The sequence below is a fragment of the Falco naumanni genome, chromosome 10 (genome assembly GCF_017639655.2).
Source record: "Falco naumanni isolate bFalNau1 chromosome 10, bFalNau1.pat, whole genome shotgun sequence".
Lineage (NCBI taxonomy): Eukaryota > Metazoa > Chordata > Aves > Falconiformes > Falconidae > Falco > Falco naumanni.
The window spans coordinates 15,815,391-15,838,702 of record NC_054063.1 but is presented as its reverse complement, the minus strand read 5'-3'; the positions used below and the strand labels follow the sequence as shown (position 1 = coordinate 15,838,702).

The 23,312-nt window shown below is 39.1% G+C and overlaps 1 protein-coding gene across 3 annotated transcripts in view; it reads left to right on the top strand.

The window, feature by feature from the left end:
- The window catches only part of NELL1 (neural EGFL like 1), a 292,473-nt gene that overhangs the window by 20,793 nt on the left and 248,368 nt on the right, over positions 1-23,312 (top strand). For all 3 annotated transcript variants that reach the window (XM_040609298.1, XM_040609297.1, XM_040609295.1), the window contains exons 3-4: positions 4,329-4,479; positions 19,644-19,814. In XM_040609298.1, the coding sequence (XP_040465232.1) occupies positions 4,329-4,479; positions 19,644-19,814 (322 nt within the window). The remainder of the gene's footprint in view (positions 1-4,328; positions 4,480-19,643; positions 19,815-23,312) is intronic.

Here is a 23,312-nt window from a genome sequence, read left to right as displayed (position 1 = left end):
TTTCCTTAATTAATTTTGCCTGCTTCTGTGTGGTGATAATTTTCTTCTAATGGAGCTGAAGCCAGCTTCTCCCTTTCTCTTATTTGGGGCCTCTAATATGTTCTGGGCTACAAGTGGCAAAAACCCTGAAGGTTATCACTTTTAGTTGCCAGAGCTGGTGATGCATAGAGCAGTGGATGTGACTTGAGGGCCTAAATCAGGTTTGTAAGGACTGATACTAATCCCGCATTATTGTGCTGCCTTAATTCCAGTTGTCTTACAGGGTTAGTGTGTACTGAAATACCTGTACGTTTCATACATACAAGGTAAAGCTTGCCCTGACATCACTGGCCGCAGAGCGGCACTGCCATTTATCTGGACTGGTCTTATGATGAAGTAGAAAAAAAAACCAAACCAAAATTGAGACTTACTTTGAAGGTGCTGAAAGTGAGTACTGTGAGTATTTGTGGTTGTGGGTAAAATATAGTGGCTTGCTGCAGCTAAGCAGTGTGCTGTGGTCTTCCTCCTCTGCAGGTCCTGGCCAGAGTTGTGCCACAGCTGCTGAGCCCCAGTGTGTGTAGCCCAGGGTGCTGGTTCCTCTGGTAGCTCTTTTTGGCTTGGTAGAGCTGTGCTGGTCGGGGACTGAACGGGCTCACGTGGCACAAGGCAGCGAGGAGAAGGCAAAGTGACTTGCTCTCTGGGAATGGGGGAGATGGTGCCAGGCAGAAAAATGTGGGATGGCGGCGGCTAACTGGGTTTGGCTGTCCTGGCAAATTGCACTATTGCTCTGTTTGGCACTTCTTCCTTGGACTTGCAGCTTAAAAAAAGGAATTAAAATCAAGCAATGAATAGGCTTTCTCTCTCTGATGTAGGTATGTCTTCTGCTTCTCTGTGTTGCTGAAGGTAGAAAGTTGCTTTTACTTGATGCTCTGAGATAATTTGTATCTGTTGTACTTTGAAATAACTGTGTACGCTTGCTTTTTTTGCTTGTTTAATTTTAGAAACAGTCTGGTATGTTTAAAAACCCCCTCCAGACAGTCAGTATTTCAAATTAAGAAAATATAATCACATAGAAGGGCATATGAAAGTCGTATCTATGTTTATTTATTTATTTTGCTGAGATTGCATTATCATTCAAGCGTGAAGCGATGTTTCACTGAAGATTACTGTATAAACCTATATTGTTCTATATTATGTAGGAAATATGACATTTCATTACAAGCAGACAGTTATTTTTATAGAGAGCATAAAAAGTATTTTTCCTTTCAGGCACCTGCGGCGAGGGGGTGTATGTATTCTCAATTTTTCTTTTTTTTTTTTTTTCCAGTGTGAAAATCAACCTGAAAATAGAAAGCTCTTATTCTAAATGGATTGTACTCCCAGTCCATTTGTATGGTACTTTCTGCAGAAATTGAGCAAAACGCAAACAGATGACATGGCAGGCGTTTGCGTGGTGTGAAGCGGGGCATTGCCAGAGAGGTGCAGGGGAGCTGTCCTATGGGGCACTGGAGCTGGGATGGTGCTGTGCTGGCTGGGCTGAGCCCTCGTGTGACTCCTTCCCAGCACTCGGGCCCCAGGTTGCGAGGCCAGAGCTGTGCTCGGCAGCCCACCGGGCTCATAATCTCTGAAACACCAGGTCACCTGCCCTCTGGATCCTCGCATGCCTCAGTGGGCTTCTCAGCTTATGAGTCCAGGCTCTTGGGTCACATTTGCCAGCTCACCATGAAATTGCTGGTGAGGTCCTGTTGTTGTGGTTGCTGAGACTGAGTTGTGAAGAACAGTGTTTCTGTAGACATTTCTGCATCTGCAAGTATGTTTTTCAGTTGTCTGGAGGTAGCAGGTGTTCCTAGGTGCTTGTAATGAGTAGACCTACTCCAGATAAATAGTACCATACTTAGAAGTGTGTTAGTTTTTAAAAGCCTAGTTACATAACTTTCTTTGCACAAATTATACGAGAATAGCGTTGCAAAGCAGTACATAAATGCTGTTTGTTATCTAGTAGTTTGAACACAAGATTCTGGAATTTCAGAACTTTGGATTTTATTGATTTCAGTTAACAGGGAATGAGTATAAGGTGTTGCGTGGGGTTTTGGTGTATTGGTGACTATAAAGGGATAGCAGAGTATAGCACAGTATTTCGAAGTGTGTTTCTAACTGAAGTAGTGCATTGATTATTCTTTCATGATTCTGACCAAGGAGTCCTATATTTTTGTATAAAATTGGATATATGGCAAGATGTGGCTTTTTATCTGGGTCCTATAATGAGAAAATGTTGGACTTCGCAAGGCTTGACTGAGTTTTAACATATATGTTCCAATAACAGCACTGCCTATGCTTTCATGTGAAACATTTTTTGAAAGCTTTGATAAGCCGTATTTTATTTCTGGCAATTGTGACACCTTTTTTTTAAAAAATACAAGATTTTCTAAGTTATTAAGATACTTAACCTTCAGAACGAGGATAATTACCTTCAGCTGTCAGCTCTTGGACATTTTATCACTGAGTCTTACTTGTGCCTTGGAACTTAGTACCAGTGGATTGTCTGTCTCTGCAGATAGGAAACTGGATTTTGGAGAATTTAGTGGGGTGTGGGACACATAGTGTTGTGTCTTCTGCATCAACTCTTTTTAAAGAAATGAGATAGTATTTATGACCAGTAATAACACCTGCTAGGTGAAGATAATGATACAGATAATGAAATCTTACATGTAAAGACAAAATCTGCTCGGTGCTGGATTGTTTATTCCTCCGTTCCTATTTCTGATGGCAATGGAAAAGAATTCTGTTCTTTGAAGCTTTATCCTCTGGTACGATAAAAGTGATGTTGGACAGAGAAATGGTTTGATGCTGTAAAGTGGGCATTATATTTATTTATCAGGTGAATTTGAGCCTCTGGCAAAGACGTTTAAATGATGACTAGTGGTTTTTGATGTCTAATTTGCAGTACTTTTCAGAGGTGAGCTTTTCAGCATGCAAGTGTGTTATGAATTCTCAGTGTGTAGGCTCATTTGTAGGGCTTTAAGCTGCATAGGAGAAATTGAGACACCCAATTACAAAACATGCTTGAATACTTCTTCCTTGGAGTTTGGTTTCAGTCCATGGCATTCCCTCAGTAGTTGTGTTTCTGAGTTTCAAGTTGTTTTTCAAGCCAGTCTCTCTTCTTTCTGTCTGCAAAGCCTCATTTAATGACACAGTCGTGGGGTTTTTTTTGTTGTTTTTTTTTTTTTTTTCCCCTGCAGTGAAATTCTGAATTGTATATCTCATCACTCCTTTGTGTGTTACAGCATTCATGCTGGGCCAGATTCTCAGGATTCAGTAGAGTTATATGGTTATCTACCAGCTGAGAATTCGTGCCGGCGTTTCTGGCTTCAAAGTAAACCTTTGGAAAGGAAGCGCACCAGGCTTCTAATTGGTTGTGACATCCAGGAGCCGCAAGTGGCACAGGTCTTGCAAATGTGTGACAAAGGCCCAGCATGAGAGACATAGCAAGGGGCGGGAAGGTGAAATGCCGTGATTTTTCCCTTTTGTCATTAATCGTCTTTCATAGTGGTGATATATTGCAAATAAAAGGATGAGATAAAAATGAATGTGGTGGGAGATGGTGCATTTGAATCTTAGAAGATTAAATATGAGAAGGCATGCTGCCGCTTGGACATCAGCAGGATTAGCGAGACTGAAATATTTCTGGATCTGCCTGGTCAGACTGTAGTTTAATAAATATTGTATGAGCTGTCACGCTTTGCTTGTTTAAACTGAGAAATCCCTGAAACGATAGTGGATTGCAAGCGTGTCTTGTATTTATTTCTCAGGCAGAAGCACAGCCGTATAGCATTATTAGCAATAATACATCTCTGCCTTACACAGTGCAAGGACAGGTTTCCTCTGATGTACGATGGAGAGGTGGTAACGGAGTCAGTGGTAAAACCTGAAATTGGTGCTTGGTGAATTGTGTTGGGAGAGGCAGTGCCTGAGATTTCTCAGAATTTAGGAGCCTATTTATCTGACTGCAGCACACCTTATTTACAGGAACTTAATCTGCTCACAGGAGACACAAATGGCCCAGCATCCCATTAAAAATTCTGTCAGAAAATCAGTAGCTGACCAGTTTGTGAACTTGTCAAAGTGACAAGTGGGCATGCTGACAGAGATGGCATTTGGGTTTTTTCATTGAACAAACGCAGTGGTAGAGCATGGTGGATGACTCTCAAAAGTGAAAAATATTGATGGGAAAATGAAAAATGTAATATGAATCTTTCTGACTTAGCATTTTTACTGGACTGTTGTTTCCCTCTTTTTTTTTTTTTTTTTTTTTTTTTTTTTTTTTTTTTTTCTTTTTAAAATAAAATTAGATATAGAAAGAGAAATCCATGCAGCGCCCCATGTGAGTGAGAAGTTAATTCAGCTCTTCAGGAATAAAAGTGAGTTCACGTTTCTGGCCACGCTGCAACAGAAGGCATCAACTTCTGGAGTTATACTGTCCATCCGAGAGTTAGAGCAGAGGTAAGAGGAAATTCTTTCTCTCTTGTAGCAGTAGCAACATAAAAAATACTGAGTGCTCAGTGGTCCATTTTGACTATGTGTTGAAATGGTAGATATAAAGTCTGACATGCAAGTGAAAGCTTTTCTTCATAGTTTGCCATTTGCTCCTTTTTTCTACTTGTTTTTTGTTATAGGAGGAATGTATTATTTATGTGGCCTGGTCTGTAAAATAACTTAAATGGTTAGATCAAACCCAATGTAGTATAGACACAATGTACTTTGGAAGTTACAAACCTTGTAATGCAGTTTCCCTTACTAGTTTATTATATGCACTTCGGAGTTTGCTTTTCAAAAGTTAAACTTACATGTTTCCTGCTTCACTATGTTTTATAACATTTTTAAATAATATGTTTTCTTTTTTGAGATTCAGCAGTTAAGCTACTTGTGCTTCTGTATGATGATGTGTATGTTTTCTTCCTGCCATAAATACAATATATTCTTAGTTGGTGTTTCCTTTTCTTTTTTTTGTTTTCCTTTTTTTTGTTGTCAGTGTAGGAGGGGAAAAAAGAGGTGTCTCTAGCTGTTAGTGGTAGACCTTAGTTTATTAAAACAAAAATTTACCTAGTATTATGGCCCATAATGCAATTGCAGTGATGTTTTGGTGTTTCAAAGTGTGTGTTGTGTCAAATAGTCTCCTACTAGTAACTTTCTGAATGCTTTTTTTGTGATTTCTTAGGGCTTGAAGGACCTTTGCATCTAGTCAGATTTTTGTTGTAGTAATAGGATGTTCTTTGGTTGCTCCTATTTCAACTCTAATACCAGTCATTCCACAGCATTTCTTTGGGGTGGGGGGATCCTATTGGCATGTAATTTAGTTAATCATGTACATGATACACAACTGTTAGCCCCCTTTCTTACCTTTTGTTGGGAAAATACACGAAGGAGAGGGCAGTGGTTTCATTATCACCAAATTGTCAATGATGGCATTTGCCAGTGCAACAGCAGAGATGTCCAGGCAAGGATAGCTAAGGGGAGGACTCTTCTACTTCCTTATTCTATCATAATACTTTTCTGTCACCTCTACTTTCTTGTTGGTCTCTTACTTGATTCCTTCTTTCATTTTCCAGGCCATTGTCTCAATATAGAAGAATATTGCTTTACATTACACAAGGATCCCTCCCTGCAACTCTTCCTGTTTTCCTTTTCTTGCTCTATCATTTTGTTTGTCATTACTTTTTCATTCCTCCAAGCTTTTCCAGGCCATTGTAGCTGTCTGAAGTCATGGTTAACAGGATCAGTTTGCCATGTTAATGGATTTGGGTTTTTTTTTGTTTGTTTGTGTGGTTTTTTTTTTTTTTTTTTTTTTAATTTTAAGGAAGAGGAAATTGAGGAGAGCCGTTGACAGAGGAACGCTGCCCCATGTTTAGGGACATATGCATGCACTCAGCAAAATCCAAGGTCAAGCTAGACGGGCAGTGATGATTATAGAATGCAAGGCACGTGGATTTTTAGATATGGCCTTTTCTGGATTTAGCTGCTTAACTCCTGTATCTTGATGGACAGAGACAGAAGCTGGTAGAGAGATGTGCTATGCAGGAGTAATCTTGACTGAACAAAATGTGCTGCTGTTGTCCTTGGCACTGAGGTTATCTCTAGTATTTCAAATTATTAGACATCTGTTTAAATATATATGTAGTTGAAGGACTGGGTGCTAGTCTCACTTAAACCTTTGTAGTTCTGTGTAGTAACCAAGGTAGTATCAGTTCATGTAGCTCTGTGCAAGAATTGAAACAGACATGTCCAGTGTTGCTAATGATTGCTGTTAAAATTTGAATGTCCGATGAGTTACTGCTATTATCTTTCTTTCCTGGACTCTTGTATCACTTAAAACAAAGTCACTGTTTGTTTCTCTAGTTTCATAAGTTGCTACTTGGACCTTGGTAAGGATAGTGCTTTCAAACCCTTAGGTCTGTGATGACAGACGTTAATAAAGTGGATGACAGTGGAGAAAATACTTTTTAACATTGATGAAGAGTAGAGAGCAAAGATTTGGGGTGTACTGAAGAGGTCATTATGATCAATGTAATAGCAGAACTCTCAGCTTGCTAATTTGATGTTGCTGTTGATGTTTTGATGCTGCTCAGGTCTTCTGCCAGTCTTTAGCTTTGCATGTGAACTGAAATGGGTACAGGCCTTTTTTACAGGGGAAGCCTTTTTCAAATTGTTGCTCCTATGAAGCTTTTGATAATCATTGTGGTTCTGTTCTGATGACAGCCAGTTTTTTTTTTTTTTTGTCAAGCTTTTTTCAACTTTCCATGTGTCTATGAAAATAGACAATGCAAAGAGAATAGTAAGAAACATCATTATGTTTCAGCATGATGGAGACCTATGGGAACAAGTATAAGGGCACATTTATTACCTAACTAGTATAGTTTTTGACTATGGAAAAGCCAAGAACTTTTCCATTATGCACAAAATAAGAGATATTGTAGTTAAGAACATGATGTTTTTTAACTTATCAGCATACCAGAAGTGGCCAAGTTAAAAGCTTGAGACTTCAGAACATGCAGGAGGTCAATGACACCTGAATAAAGAAAACTGTGCTAGCTCTTGGTAGAGGAGTTCATATCTTTATAAGAAATGTCTGTTTTGCTGTGCACAGATTTCATGGTTGATGAATAGGTTTTATTCCAAGCGACAAAAAGGTGTGTGTATATATATATGTACACACAACCACACACACATATATTTTCTAGCTTACATATGCCAGCATAACAGCATAACTAGTTCAAAAGGAAGTTCTGCATGATGTATATAGTAGAGATGGTCACCACGAAGCAGTAATATGCTTCGTTTATATTTAATCTGTCTAGTGAGTTTTAGCAGGATTTTATTTTCCATCAACTCAATGGAACTCTTAAAGGTATTAATATAAGATGAATACAGCTTTTTTTTAAAGTCAGTAATTCAGATATGCTGTTTTGTATACTAAATGGATATTTCACAACAATTAGAGATTTGCTGTTAATTTATATCATCATTTGATGGACAGGATTTATACTACAATAATGATAAATGCATCTTTGTTAATATTTTATCTTGTTGAATCAGCCTAATGATGATAAAGACTCTGTTTTCATGATCCAAATGTATTAAAATACAGCTTGGAAGGTGGAAGGCTTAATTAACACAGATCAAGTCTAATTGAACAGTTTGATAACTGTACACAGTCTGCACATACTATCTGGAATACAGTGGTAAATTTGAAGATTATAATTTTTTTTTTCTAAACTATAGGTAACAAAATGTAGTACAGGATGGACAAACATGTTACTTGGGGATGCAGAAGGTGGAAACTGTTTTCTTTATTGGAGAATTATGTTAGCCAGATCTTCCTAGAAGATCTTTGTGAGCTATTTTGCTCACAACCTTGGACTCTTCGGACCACCAAGACACTTTGAAAAGGCCATCAAGATATATAAAATCCAACTCCTAATGAATCCTTATTTCAACGGTGATTTAATACAGTTTCATCCAAAGTTGTCTGCCCCCTCCTTACTTGCTCTGGCCTTGCATGGTCCGAAGCTCAAGAACATAAATTAGATGGAGTCAGCATTGCCTTTGTGCTGTTTACTTGGTGGATTGGAGGCATATTGATGGTTCCCTCCCACCGCTGGTTGAGATCAGTATCTGGAGGAATCTGACAAGGATGTTCAGGTACCCAGGCTTTGTGTCAGTTTGTTTCAATTCAGACGTTCTTTGAAATGCTGGTTTTCACCAAAGAAGTTGAGTATGATTTCCTGACTACTCTGGGGCACAATTTAAAAGCAAATGGCTGCTGCAATATTTTCTTTTCTTGTTAATGTCAAAATTCCACCCCCCCCAAAAAAAAAAAAAAAAAAAAGTCATAAACTCTTCCTGTACTTTTTCTATAAAAATGATAAATTACAGTGAGCAGGAAAGGAAATCATTGGTGTACATCAGATGCATTCTAAGGCTTTTGGTGCTTGGAAGCAATGGGTAAGGTATGTGGAAAAGAGTGGCCAGCATTCTTTGGGTGAATGATCACCCTACTGACTAGCTTATAATATTTTCACATAATTTCCAAACTTTCCAACTGCCCAAACTTTCAATAATGACCTTTTAATTGCTGACAGTTTTTTTTGGAGGTAGCCACTATTGAACCACTACTTGTGTCTAAGCTTATGGTGTCATGAAGTATTGAGTCCAGAATGGTTTTTCTGCTAATGTACAAATCTGAACCTCCTCATATCAGAGTAGCACGAGTACCTGTCACCTGGGACTCTGGTACTTACCTGAAAGGAAGTAAGAAGAAGTACAGTCTTTACCAGGGGTCCTCAAACTTTTTAAAGAGGGGGCTGGCGTGCGGATGAAGTGCCAGGCAGTCATCTGCGGCTGCTTGGTTTCCCCCTCAACCTCCAGCGGGGGCAGGGGTGGGGTGGGGGTGGTGGTTCTGTAAATACAGGGGACCGGACTGAGGACCCCGGGGGGCTGTATCCGGCCCGCGGGTCGTAGTTTGAGGACCCTTGGTCTTTACAGTATGTTACACGTAACCGGCAGCTGGCTGCCAAGCTGTCATCTGGCCATGACGTGGGAGGTAATAACTCTGGATCAGGTTTTCTAATCTTTCATCAGGCAAAATTCCCTTTGACTTTTGGAAAGTATCCTGTTGGGTATTTACTTGTTCTGTAACAAGCTGCCCTCCAAAGAAAGATTTTTCTTAACCATTGGTTTAGTTTTGTGGAAAGCAGAGAAACTGGGCGTTGTAATGAGGAGTATGGAAAACTGTTACCTGTGAATTACCCACAAGAAATAGGGTAATACACTTATTGTTTTTCTCCTCAAGGTCTCCTTGTGCACATTCCTCAAGATCCCTCAGTCTTGTGTGTTGTTCCCCTCCACTCCCCTTGCCTTCCCAAAGAAGCCATTGTTGCTTTTGTTACTCTTACTGGTTACTAAAAAAGCGGGATGAAAAACTAACGGTTTTGTAGAATGCCAAGTTGCTTATTCCTCCCTGCTATTTGTGTGTGTGTTCTGTGTCTGTCTTCTCTGCTTTGTGTTTATTAGTACTAACTTTCTGTGCTTGTGTTGTCGTACTGTCTGTAGAGTATTTCAGAATGGGAGATCCCACTGTAATAGAACTAGGGAGCAAGTCATAAGATTTGTTTCTAAGATTTTCTTACAGGTAGCGCTAAAAACTCTATTTTTTCTAAATTTTCTAAGTTTTTTCTTTTTTTCTTAGTTTTTATGCTTATAACCTGTGTCTAGGACCTGAGCTTGGGAAAATTTATGCCACACCAGATGTTTGGAAATGTCTAAGCTAATTGTATTGCTATGGTGAAATGGATTTATTGAGTGGAGAATTTGGCTCTTCCCTATATAACAGCAAACTGTGTTTATATAAATATTCAGAGGGATTCGGATAAATATGTCAGGCTCATAGCAAAGGATTTTTATTTCTAGCAAGGCAGTTTTGGGTGGGGAGGGGAAACAAGCATGGGACTGTAGTACATTGTGGAATACTTCTCCCTGGTGACACCATGAATGGCTTCTGAGACTGTTAAGGAGTAGATGAAAGCTGTATGGTTACAAATAACAGTTGGAAGGCTACCAGGCCATAATATGTTTGATTAAAAACACAGAAGGGTAACAAGCTAGTTAATGGAACACTGAAACCTAATTAATGAAAAGAAACCTATGCAAGCGACTTCTGACCCTAGTTGTAAGCCTGAAAGATTGGATTTACTCCATACTACATTTTAGATGATTTTCTGCAAGTTGTGTATACGCATATTGGACTCTGAGATGCCCAGTATTTAAAAAGGAAAGGAAAAAAATTCACAAATGTATCCATTAACCTTTTTCTTTTAGGGGAAAGGTCACGTCTTCATTAATATTTATATGTAGAATTGCTAAACTGGAAAGCTGTACAGAGAATATAAAGATCCAGCCTTACTTATGTCCATTCCTCTGAATGAGGTGATGAGGCATCTATGCAGCCCTTAGTATTTTAATAGTGGAACAAGCAGGTGAACTTTATTTCTTCCCGAATTTTTTTTCCCCTTCCTGAAAGGTCTTTAGAGATGCAAATAGAATTGGACCCACCTGCTTCTATGCTTGGCTCTGAAGTATGCAAAAGGGGAAGGTGAGGAAGAACTGTTACATTCTATACATCTTACGCTGATTTAAGTGTTGTGAAAGAGGAGTTACTGCTTGAGGAGCTACCTTCCATCTTGCAGCTCCCTGCTGAGAGCAGGTGTTTTATGTACAGTAGGCTGACAATTGTTGTCTCTCTGCAGCATTAACATGCTGCTGATAACCAGCTGTTGAAACACATTGATTGGACCTTGTTGGCAATTGGAGCAGAATGGCTGACAGTTTGAAACTCTTTAAAACTGAATTTGGACAGTGCAGAAATGTTGTGGTCAGCCAGGAGCAGGATGTGTGGGTCCCCCCGGAGTCTTCTCCCAACATGCTGAGTTACTCTGATTGTTTTATGAGCCTTTGATGTAGGCAAAGAATGGAAATGTCTCGAATTTAGACTGAATGCAACTTTCTGAAAACTGTGTCCACTGAATTTGGGCTGCTCATTAAGAATGTAACTCTCCTGGTTGATAAGACTGTTAGATGTTTGCAACATGTTACTCACAAATGGTTATTCGCTTGCCTGGACATTAGGGTGGGTGATGTGTCTGGTTTTTGGTTTTTGCAGTTTAGTGATGTTGCGTGTGTGCTTTCCTTGCAGTCAGTACTGCCTGCTGAAAGGGAGGAGGGTGGCTGTGTGTGCCCTGATGTCTGCCAGCTGTGGAAAGCTGGCGTGCTCAGGTGGCTGGCAGGAAGGGAAGAAGGGGAAGGAAGAAGCCTGCAGGGCAGATGGAGGCTGAGGGCATCCAGAGATCAGCAGGGAGCCTTGAGAGAGTGGAAAGGAAAAGATTTTTTGCTGGGAATCTAGCAGAAATGTGTGGAATTTGTCAAAACATAAAATCACTGAACAGCTGCTGAATTGGAGAGCAAGATCAGAGGGAAGAACCTTTGTTTTAAGGACACAGTGGTTAAGGTAATTTGTTTTCAGATACTGTAGTTTGACTTGGGTTGCAGACCTCATTAGTTTAAAAGGCTGTGTTATCCTCTTCTGTTTTATTCAAATCTGGTATTTAGAAATTGTGGATTTGGGGATCCCCTGAGCTGAGCCCTTGATGCAGTGATGAGCATGAGGAAGGGAGGGACTGGACTGGGGCTATGGTCTGCTTTGGTTACGGCTCTGCTGGGGGCTCTCTGGTCACACTGGCAGCTCCAGGCTTCTGCATACCTACAATGATCCCTGAGCTAACGCCAGCTCAAAGTCTCAGGTTAGCCATAAACCCGACAGCCCCCATTCAGAAAGTCCTCGGATACAAATGCTTTGTGGACTGCGAATGGTCCATTGGGGAAACTAACCTGTTGTCAATGGTTGTGGGTGATGGGCCCTTCAAGGACTACTTCAGAGTGTAACTGGGTGGATTGCATTCCCTGCTAGAGTTACAGTGATAGTGTAAGTGCAAGGTGACTTGCTTTTGGAGCGTAAAGAAATGATTCTTTTCTTCTGTCGGGTTACTTTTCTGTCACACTAGTTCCTTGTGTTGACATGCCTTACTGTAACAGAATGGCTGAATCTGATGCAAAGGATGAGGTGGGAATACGTAGTCAGGTGAGTGAGGCCATCTTTTCAGGATGGTTACACTAGACTGCATCCCTTAATGTGAGGTCAGCCTCTGCTTTTTCTGAGGGAAGAAAATCAAATTTCTCCCATGACTTGGCCACTTCTTGTGGATACCTACCTTTAGTGGAGATGTCTTGGTTCCTGTTGGTGTTTGTGTCTGTATGTGTATGAGGTTTGGTGTTTTTTTTTTTTTTTTTTTAGCTGTAGCAGCTAAGGAGTCATGACTTCACCTTACTTCAAATGATAGACTTTGTTCTGTCCTGCTGACTGTGTGACTGTGCTAGCTCTGAAACCTCTTAGATGTTGTACTATTTTTAGGTGCAGTCTGGCACTACCTACTTGGTTTACTATGGGTAGGAGAGAGACTAGATCTTTTTCAGGTAGTAGGCTGGTAGCAGCTCCGGTGAAGACAGATTTTTAGACTTGTGAAACGGAAACAAAAATGCTTAAGGTCAGTCTTAACACACGCCTTGAAAATGAGCAGCTGCATTGTACCTGCTCTGACTTCAGCTGTCTTTTAGCTGGCAGGCAGATGTTGAGGTTACTTTTTTCTTTATATGATCAAAGAAGAAAGTAAATTTGTATTTGGATGACCTTTGCCTTGTTGCAGGTACACAAATGCATCATAAATGCTTAATGCCTTGCAGCTTGCATGCCCAGCTGCCATGTAGATTTGTAGAACAAAAGACAAAAGATTTGTAGAACAAAAGACAAAATGTTTAATATAGAAAATGTCATTATAGGTGTGTTTATTGCTAAATGTTTCAAGCTACGCTGATATGATTCCTATTGTCCTCAGAGTGGTCTGCTTGGAAAAAATAAAGTTGTTTAATGGACTAGATTTAGTTCCTTGTGTTTGAAATAAAAGGATACAAATGTTTGAAAACATTCTGTTTAGGTAGCCAACAGCACCGTGAAGTTGAACTTTCAGGCTTTTGCTTGAGAGGTTTGAAAGAATTTCGTATTAAGTTTTGGCTTACTTTGGATTTGCTGGTATAGGAGGAATACTTTCGGAATACAGTAGTTGATGATAGAGTCTTTGTCTGTGCAACATATGAGATTCAGCTTTTGCATTTTCTTTTGTAGAAAGTTAATCTGGTTTTTCAGCAAGATAGCTTCATTGTCACTGATAATCCTTCTTCTGTTGATGACACCTTTTGTGCTACCTGGTGTCAGCCTGATTTTGCTCGTGAGCTTTGATGATATCAGTATGTAATCTCTGCCACAGTAGTAAGTCTTTAATGCTACATAAGTGAAGATTTGCCATGCATGGTTTTGCTGCGCATCCTCTCAAGTTGTCCCTATTTAAATTAGCTGTAAAAAATAGCTTTGTATGGTTTGTAAGTATGCATATGTAGCGGAGGACTGGATCTGTACACTTGAGTGTGTAAGAGCATTTTTTCAAAACCCAGTGTTTCACAATGTGTAATGCTTCAGAGCTTGGCATCTTACACTTTTATAGTAACTAGGGTACAAGAACAGTGCGTGTGGAAGCAACTGAAATATTTGCCTTGATGGCTGTAACTTATTCTAGTTTTGCATCCATAAAGAACCGTGGTGACAACTCCAAGATGAGTGTTTACTTTTGTTTGAAGAGATGCATCTCTTGTTTTCGGAGGCACTGCGTTTGCTCTGTATGGCTTCATTGACAGAGACAATGGTCTTGGGCATATGCCTGCCATCTTATCTGCAGCATAGTGTACCCAATGCCTGCTTTTGGCCTGGATTCTTTTCTGCTGGGAGCGTTAGAGGATCTCAGTTATTTTTACGTTGCTGTCCAGGCTAAGCCACTTGGCAGCACAAACAAAATAGCAATGTGCTGTGTGTACCGCTCTGCACACAGACTCACTTGGTGGGTAAGGAACAGTGAAAGGCCAAAAGTGTACTGATGTGTGATGCATCACAGTATCTCTGTAGATTGAAAGTCCTGAAATCTGTGTGATAACGGATGCAGATTTGTTGGCTCTTCGTCTCTGAATACATCAAGAATTGTTTTTGCAAAGATGCTAAAGCACAGTCTTGCCTGAAGCCATTTTTATCATTAAACATCATTAAATGTTCTGATACTCTGCTAGGCATGATGCTTCTGTGAAATGAAAAAACTATGTGCATAAACATGTCCAAATAGGCAGTAGCTTCTCAAACATCTAGCTGACGACACCGGATAGGTTGGTCTCTTAAATTGCCTCAAATTCATTTTTCTATTTAAAAAAAAAATGCATAAAACTGTGCCTTAACCAGACTGACAGAACTTTCCAGAAACTTCTGTACAGTAACAGCCTGATTCTTACTGTGGCAGCGATTTTTTTTTTTTTTTTTTTTCCAGCAGTTGAGACCTTAACATTGTACTGTTTCTGCAGCATGTGCAAGGTGAATGGTGCTTCTGTCCTTGAACTCCTGTGATTTTGTGACCTTCTCCCACACAATGTTAAGCAGATGCACGAGTGTTTTGACTAGATGGCAACCCCAAGTTTGTACATATTCGCAGGGATGCCATCTGTGCCTGCTGCCTTGCCCTGGGACATCTGTTCAGTAGCTTTAAGAGCATCTGCTTTAAGTGCTGGTGCTGCTTCTTGACAGAGGCTGTGGGGCTTCATTTGGCACTTGATCAGGAATGACGAAAGTTGTAAAGGCAGAACGATAACTCTGCTTTATTTATGTTTGAACATGATAAAGGGGAAGATTTCCAGAACTGATTGCAAAGAAGTAGTTTTGCTTTAGTTCTTAGAGCTTGTATTTGAGCATTTAATCATTATTGTGCTTACCAGATGGTTCTCTGTCTTCATTGGGGGATATCTTAGTGTCTTATCATAGGTGTTAGCTTTGTAAATATCAGAAAAAAAAAAAAAAAAGTGCTGTATACACTAAGGATATTCAGAAGGTCACGTATCCTAGAGCTCTTCTTGGGGTCTTATCTCACATGTTGTGTGTGAGCCCTCCCTCCTTTGGCCACTACCACAATCTGACAGCAGTAAAATTTTGAATGAAATGTGGTGGTGTTTGTCACAGGTTAAGGTCACTGCTGTGGTTGATATAGTGAATAGATGATTATGTTTCTTTAATGTAGATGGAGGATTAAGGCAACTTGCCTTAAAGAAATATTTTGCTTTTTCTGCCTCAGGTGTCTTACATATTCTTACTTAATGTTGATAATGACTTTTCCAATTTTGTTGGTCATTACATCCACAGCAGTTGTTACCAACTTTAAGTATACCTTCAGGCACCTTTTTTCTCCTGATCTAGAAGTGAAACGAGCTGTCAAATGGACAGTTAAATATTCACTATGGCTGTGACTAAAAGAAAGGGGGGGGGTGGAGGGAGGAAGGCATTACACATCACTGAGTCAGGCTTTATCCTCTCATAACAATATTTGTGTGTGAGGTACATAGAGGTTGCAAAAGTTTTCAGACAGAACTGTAAAGCATCTTGATTGTGGAATAATATTCTGTAAGGCACATTGCATGATTTTAAAATACCCCAACTTTTTTGATGTGCATAAAACTAATCTGAATTTAGCAACATGTTTTTCTCTTACAGATTGGGATTTGAATGAGACGCTGTGGACAGACCTATAAAAAGCATTTGAATTCCATAATTGTATAAAAGAAGCCAGCAGTAGCTTAAATGCTTAGCAAACATCGAAATACTAGTAGTGGGAAAATTTTAGCCAAGGTCATATTGTATTGCCATTCCATAAACAGTGAGCTTTCTTAATACATGTGTTCTGGGATTTTAATCTATCAAAATACACATTACTTTTGATCATGCTTGTTTAAAAAATATATTAAAAAAATCTTCAACAAGAAATAACAAATAAAACAAGAAACCATCACTCAGTGCTAACAAGTTGTCAAGTAGATTACTGTCTCACACCTCTCTTTCTTGGAAAAGGTCTTGAGGAGGGTAGCAGGGGGCTAACTGAGGTGGCAAGCTGACATGCAGGCTTCATGCAGATGTGATACAGAAGCAGAACTAGTTGTATACTCGGGGATCTCCCGTGGGCTTTTGATACGGATCTCATGGCAACGTTGAAAGTTCACACTTGCTTACTGATGATACGCTTATTGAGGCGGTCCCAGATGCTGCAATCCTTCTGGGAACCCGACTCGTTCTGTTCCTATGTTTTCTTCTTCCTCACAAAGTACTAGGAAGTACCTACAAAATACCTATTAGGGATTAGTTAATTTTCTCACCTCTTGTTTGGTAGCTTCTGTTAATTCCCCCCTGTTATTTACTTGTTGGTTAGTAGTAGATAAAAACTTGTTGAATGGCATTGCAAGTCAAAGATGAGATAGATACTATAAAAAACCCAAAACATTTATTTTCTCTGGCTTTACTAAGTATTTTCTCACAGGTTGATGATTTCTTGCCTAAGCTTATGTTGTTCCACTTGTTTGTCTTCCATTCCACGATTTGTAGATTAGAACTTGAACACATAGCAGGCGCATTTATTTTCAGAAGTGAATGGCCTTTATGTCATTGCTTTTTGAAGAGAATTTCCTCCACAGTATGGTGCAAGGAGGAAAGAGAAGGTGATGTTTGCTATTGAGAAAGCTATTTACATATGAATTACATTCTAGTAGAGAAAAGACAACTACATTTTCTGAACTGTGAACATGGTGAAGTGTGTGTGTAGTCAAGGTCTTGATGTGAATTTGTGCATCTTCAAAAAAAAAATAAAATCAGTGCAACTGTTGGTTTACATTGCCTTGCATTTTTTAAATACTTGAATTAGACATAAGTTGGGCTAATCCAGCCAGTTTCTGCTGTTGAGATTTTGTTTACTGTTGTTAGTCTGAGCATAACTGCTTTTGATTTGCACTCGGTAAAGGGTGGTGAAAAATAGGTGCAGAATTTGTCTGCCATCATCTTTGTTTCCCATCAATGAAGAGGTAAAACCTGGTGTTCTGTACAGTCCTGTGGCACTTAGCAGTACGTTAGGTGTACATGTATAAAAATGTCAGCACTGGCTATTGCAGTAAACTTTAACTAGTCACTTTTGTGTTATATATATTAGTCAGGATATTGACAAAAAACTCAGTGACTAAACAACAAGCTGCTTTTAGACCTGACGTAACTATTGACACTAAAGCTTGTCAGATGCGAAACTATGTTGGTTTGCAATTCCCTATGCTGTTCAAATAATAGAGCATAGATGTGATTAAATACAGTATCTGAGCGACCTTTCCAGGATTGGGCTGTTGGCTTTTTATTAACAAGTAAAACATTGTGTGGTGAGCAGTTAGCTCTGTGGCTATTGGAGATTATCAAGACTGAGTGCAGTAAGTGATGTGCTTCCTCAACAGCAGCTCGTCTTGCTCTCAGGCACTTAAGCTTCTATCATCAATCATGTAAATATATATGTATGTATTTATACAAATACTTTGCGTGTAAGAGAGATCCTAGAATGTTATGAAGCTTTCCCTCATTTTTTTGAAGTTTTGTGCCTCACCGCTGTTTATCTGAACAAGAGAGAAAGAAAATCTCTTTAATGACTTTGTTTTGTGCTTTGACAGCAGATGGTAATTGTGAAATGTTTAACTTTGTAAGTATGATGTCACTGACAGTGCTTGTCCTAGTGCTTTCCTGGCTTGGAAACACCAGCAGCAGTATCTTCTACATATAGACTGTGTTGTTACTGAGCATCAAAGTAAAGTAATAAAGATGCCGTCTCCAGATTTCTTATGAATGTGATTAAGTTATTTTAATGTGAGGTGGTGGTGATTAGCAGTTAATCAACTTTCTGCTCTACTGTTTAGAAAACTCCTATTGCTCTGCCCTCTTTGTACATTCATGCCCATGAAACAGGCCAGTTCGTTCACAACACCAGCCTTTCTTATTTTTTCCACTCTGTACTGCATGTATTTTATTTGTACCTATGCCTGCTGTGTTTTCATACTGTTTTGATTTTGCCTTTATCTGCTTGTGTTTTTTACTTTGCCACTTGAGTCTTTGATTCAGGTGACCTGATAATGCTCATATGTTGCATGAAAAATGTAATGGCAAGGCATCAGCAGGATAGAGGAAGGCCGGAGTTAGGAAGGCTGGAGTTTCTATTTTGGTCAAGATTTATTGTCTTGGTGTTCCCCTTTCTAGTCTGTTGCAATCTTTTGCACATGTTCCCAGCTAGTGTTTTATCTCATAAGTAAGTTCCTCCCAAGGAACTCTGTTTTTCAGTTATGTTCTAAAAAGCCTCCACTTCACTGCTAAGAGCTACTCGTGATGGAGTGCGCACGCCTCATGTAATGCTTCTGCACACTGGCTGTTAGGGTCTGTGTACAGCCAAGCAGTGTAAAAGGCTTGTGTATAAATGAAAATCAGCATCTGGATATTTACTATTTTGTGTTGCAATTATTGTTTGGAAGTGGATTTCATTATTCTACTGTTTTGGGGTTTTTTAAACCTAAAGTAGCACCCATCTTTCAACTGCCGTGTTGAAACTGTGTGTTGTCCAGTAGGGAAAAACATGGCACTGTGGAGGTGGATGGGAATAGGGACTACCTAACATCTGCACTCAGTTGTAGAGTTATTTCTGCTATAAAAGGAGGTCTGCATCTCCTGCTTTCTATGCCCAGGGCTTCATTTTAGCAGGAAAAAAAAGAGCCTTGATTTGATATGCTGTAAGTGCTCTGTGTGAGCTGAGGTCCAAGAGATGATTTCACTTTTTACACTGTCAATGTACTACCACCTGGAAGGGCTAAAGTCACCTTAGGAACAGAGTTGGCTCCCCCCACCAGCATGAAGCCAGTTAAGAGCCATGCTTTGTTAGCTCTCCTATGACTGTGACAACTGGCTGAAGGTTTTGAATGCCTGATTGTTTATGCCAGGTGTTGGGACACCTAATCCACCCAGGAGGTTTTGTTCCCTTGTAAAGCTGAACAATTACAGCTGTAACAATAAAAGTCAGAAAATGAGTTAAGCACAATTGCATGTAGGGGAGTCCTAAAAGGTAAATGTGGTTATTTTTTATTTATTTTTTTTAAAAGTGAATTTGCAAATAATAAATACAAATTTAATGATTTCCTAGCCTAGTGGTTTTGTACCTTAATGGCTTCTTTTTTCTTTCTCATTGGTATGTACAGTTCTTTATTTTTGCATTTCCTACAAATCCTGTGTTCATACAGAACATCTTGGTGAAAAGAATAAGGATCATTTTCTTGTAGTTGAACCTGTTCTGTGGGTAGAAAGAGGATTTCAGTTTCCAGGACTATTGAATGGTGTTTTGGACATGAGCTGTTGTTGTGTAGTTGGTATTGGTATGCTTCTAACACACTGAATGTATAGTCTTGTCTCTCTGCATCTGTTAAAAAAATTAACAGGTAGCTAATCCATGTTGAGTAACTTCTTTATATTGTGACCTTCCATGTGGTGTTTGCTTAAAGAAGTCTGTGAATTAAGAAGAAAGACACAGAAGCAATGAATAACCAAAAAATGGAACTGATTCTTCTTCACGTTTTACATACAGCTATTTTGAACTGGAGAGCAGTGGCCTACGGGATGAAATTAGATACCACTACAGGTTTAATGGGAAGTCAAGGACAGAGGTGTTCCCATACCGTCTGGCAGATGGACAGTGGCACAAGATTGCTGTGTCACTTAGTGCATCCCACCTTCTGCTCCATGTGGACTGCAACAGGTAGGAAAATATGTTCAGTAATTTATATTTCTTAAAAATACTGCTCTCTCCTCTCACACAGGAATAAAATTGGAAAAGGAGATTTTTTTTTTTTTTAAATACCTGATTTAAAAAGCACAGTTAACTGCCATGGGATAAGAAAAGGAAAACAAAGCATTAAAATGAAACAATTCATTGAGATTATGAACAAATGCGGAAAAGGTTGATTGCTAACTGGGGAGTATTAAAGGCATCTCTGTAGTTTAGGCACTAGCTGATGGTACATTTGACTGTGATTGCATTTAAGTGTGATGGATTGGTGTGCCGTCTGTTCTGTTGTGAACTGCTTCACTCAGCATACCTGAAAACTTAAAGAATAGATAGATGTGTCAGAGGCATTTTAATTTTATTTTACATAACCAAGCAATGCACTTTTTACTGTTTTTCCACCACTGCCACCCTTGGAAACTTCTGAGAAGCCTAGAAGCTTCTTTTTGCATGTCTAGAACTGGTGCTTTGTGTTTTCTGAAGGGTATTCTGTCTGTCATTGCACTTTTTTTCCTTTAGAAGTTATGAAGATTGCAAGATGGCAGATTGTCAGGATTTCAAGGAATAAAGAGCAGCAAACCTTGAATTTCTCTTCTCTAGAATCTCTCTTGCCTTGGGACTTGATCTCACATGTATTGAAGACTTTGACTTTTGCTAACTTAGTGGTTGATGAAACTCAGAAAACTTGAAGTTCGGATCTTCAAAATAGTCTTTAGGAATGAGGAAAATAAACGATCACTCTTGGTGTCTTCTGGCACTGAAATTAATAGAAAATTATTTGACGGCTTCAGTGGGAGGATCAGCATATGCATTTTTGAATTGTGACACTTAAATGGATAGAGTGAAGGTAGCAGATTTTTTTTTTTTTCCCCAAGTCTTCATTTCGTTCAGGCAGGCAGAAAGAAGTTATATGAGTTTTATGGCAGTATGTGGTTACTGGAACATTTGAAAAAAATCTAAATTTTGACCAAAGTAATAATGTTTTGAAAAGAAGGTTATAACCATTTTCTGCAACTACATTAAGTACTGACAGTAAAAATCTAATCTCAAGGAAGGTTGCTTATTGAATCCTTTTATTTGGACCCTAGAAGCAATAAAATGCTTAAAGCAATTTTAATGTCATTGAGGTATGAAATCTACAATTTGTAAAGAATGTCTTAATTTCAGTTGTCTTACTTACCTTACCATTATTCTTTTATCTGTTATTTCTTTGCTTAATACAGTATATACAGTATACTTTTTTATTTGTTTATTGATGTACTGGGTTTGGGGACAGGTTCTTCATGATCTGCTATGATCTCTTGTGGTAGTTTTTTTGTGTTTGGTTGGGTTTTTCTTTTTCTTCCTTTTTTTTTTTTCCCCCTTTACAAACAGCAAATGTGTTTTAGGAAGACCCTTTTTAGCAGATTGTTCTGCTGCCTGCTTTCTTGCACACAGTGTGAAAGGAAGACAACACAAAATGCCTGCCTGATGCAGAATTCTATCCAGAAACAAGAGAGCTGCACATGAGAGTCATGATGGTGACCTGATTTTCTCTACAACAACAAGCAGCAATAGATAAATACAGTTATGGAATGAGCTGTGCTGTCATATAGGTGATAAATATGTGTAGCTGTCTCTGTCAAGTAGCCCTAAACAGGACTGATCCATTTAAGACTGTTGCTTAAGATGGTACATCTCAAGGCTGTGCTCCCAGCATAAATCCATACCTAAATGCCTCTATCTGGCTGTGTATTTGTAATGTTTTATGAAAACTCTTGCGGAAAAGTAGTGGGAATAATTCTGAAAGCATGACTTGAGGGCAGATCGTAGAAATTTAAATGAGGAAAAATAAAAGGGGGGGAAAAAAAAAGGAAGTCTTAAGTTCCTGACTCAGCTGTAGCATCTCTGTTCAGTTAATTAGAGAATTTTGTGAATGTTGATGTTATAGTTTCCTTTATTATATCTTAACCCCCTACATCTTTGACTTAGAAGAGGAGTCAACATTTTATTCATCTTTGTACTAGCATTTCCTGATGACACTACAATAAATGTCAAAGATGTGAACATGAAGAGCAAGCCAATGAGGGGTACTTATGAGCACTACTGAAAATCCTAAGCCTTCCTCATGTAGGAAGGTAAGGTAGGAAAGCTGCAGCTGAAAGTATGCACTGAATCCAGTGTTAAGAGCTGTAGACTTTGCATGTAAATTTCACCATTTTAGGCTGGTGTGGTGTCAAGTGGCTCTCAGCAGAGTTCAGAATGCCTAATGAGAAGTGATGCTTCTGCAAAATTAATTGAACAAGTAACACATACGGAAAGAGAATATAACTGCGGGCAATAGATTGACCTGTCCCATCTCCTGCAGAGATTCAGTGTCATCAGAACAAGAGTTTAACCTGAAGTGTGCCTGTCTAGTTGAAGTTCTGTCTTACTTACTGTTCTTCCCCTGTAAAAAATCAAAACAAAGCAAAATGGAAAAAAAAAAGATGAAAAAAATTAATCCCTTGATTCCTACCAGATTTCTTTAAGCGGGTTGCAACATTGCTTCCTTACAGACACGCATTAATTTGTAAAACAGCATTACTGCTTTTGTCTGTGGCTGTGGTGATATGTTATACATTTGGAAGGCTATTCTGAGTGATTTGCGAATGCAGTGTTATTAAAGTAAACCTGTGTCTGAGAGTGCATTGGAAGTGATTGCATTGAGAAAAATATCCAGCCACAACCTAATTTTGCTACAGGATTTGTACTGATACTTGAAACTAGTCTCTGGCCTGCAAAAATTGCAATAGGTCAGAAAACATTGGAGATGAAACTTTTAATTTGTAAACACAGTCGAATCTACTTTTATGCTTCCCAGCCTTATCAACCACATTGCTCTGATTTGTAAAATTGCTTTGACATTTGGTACTTGATTGTCTTTTGGATTCATTTCAAAGCTGACTTTATTTTTCAGACCTGGATAGGTTAGGGAAAAGTACTTGAAAACTAGTCAAAGCCTTCAGTGCTTTTAAGAGTCATCTTTAAAACAGTGTAATTGCCTCTGTTCTAATGAGGTGTAATATCGTGGGGGGGGCATATGTATCAAAGGAGCTGTATTTCCCCAGTACATGTCCTTTTGAAATCTGCTCCTGCTACATCTTACATGCTCCTTTAGGTGCTCCTTCAAGAACAAGGGGTGAGAATTGTAGCTGGGCTTGATGCTAGAGCTTGCAACCACTGATGCAGGAAGATATCTTGGAGCCCGGACTGAAAACCTGTTGAATGTCACTGGACTCCTCTCACTGACTTAGAGAGCCTTTGTGCTGGGCTTACACAGTAATCTCTCACCAGGGATACATCTCAGACAACTGGCATAATAAGCAGTGGGTGTGCTTGCCAACATGTTTTTAACATTCTACTGAAGTTCTGAAAGCTTAGAAAAATGAAAAGACCACATTAATTATAAATGTACCACTGATGTGCAGGTAAAACCTGTGCTGAAACTAA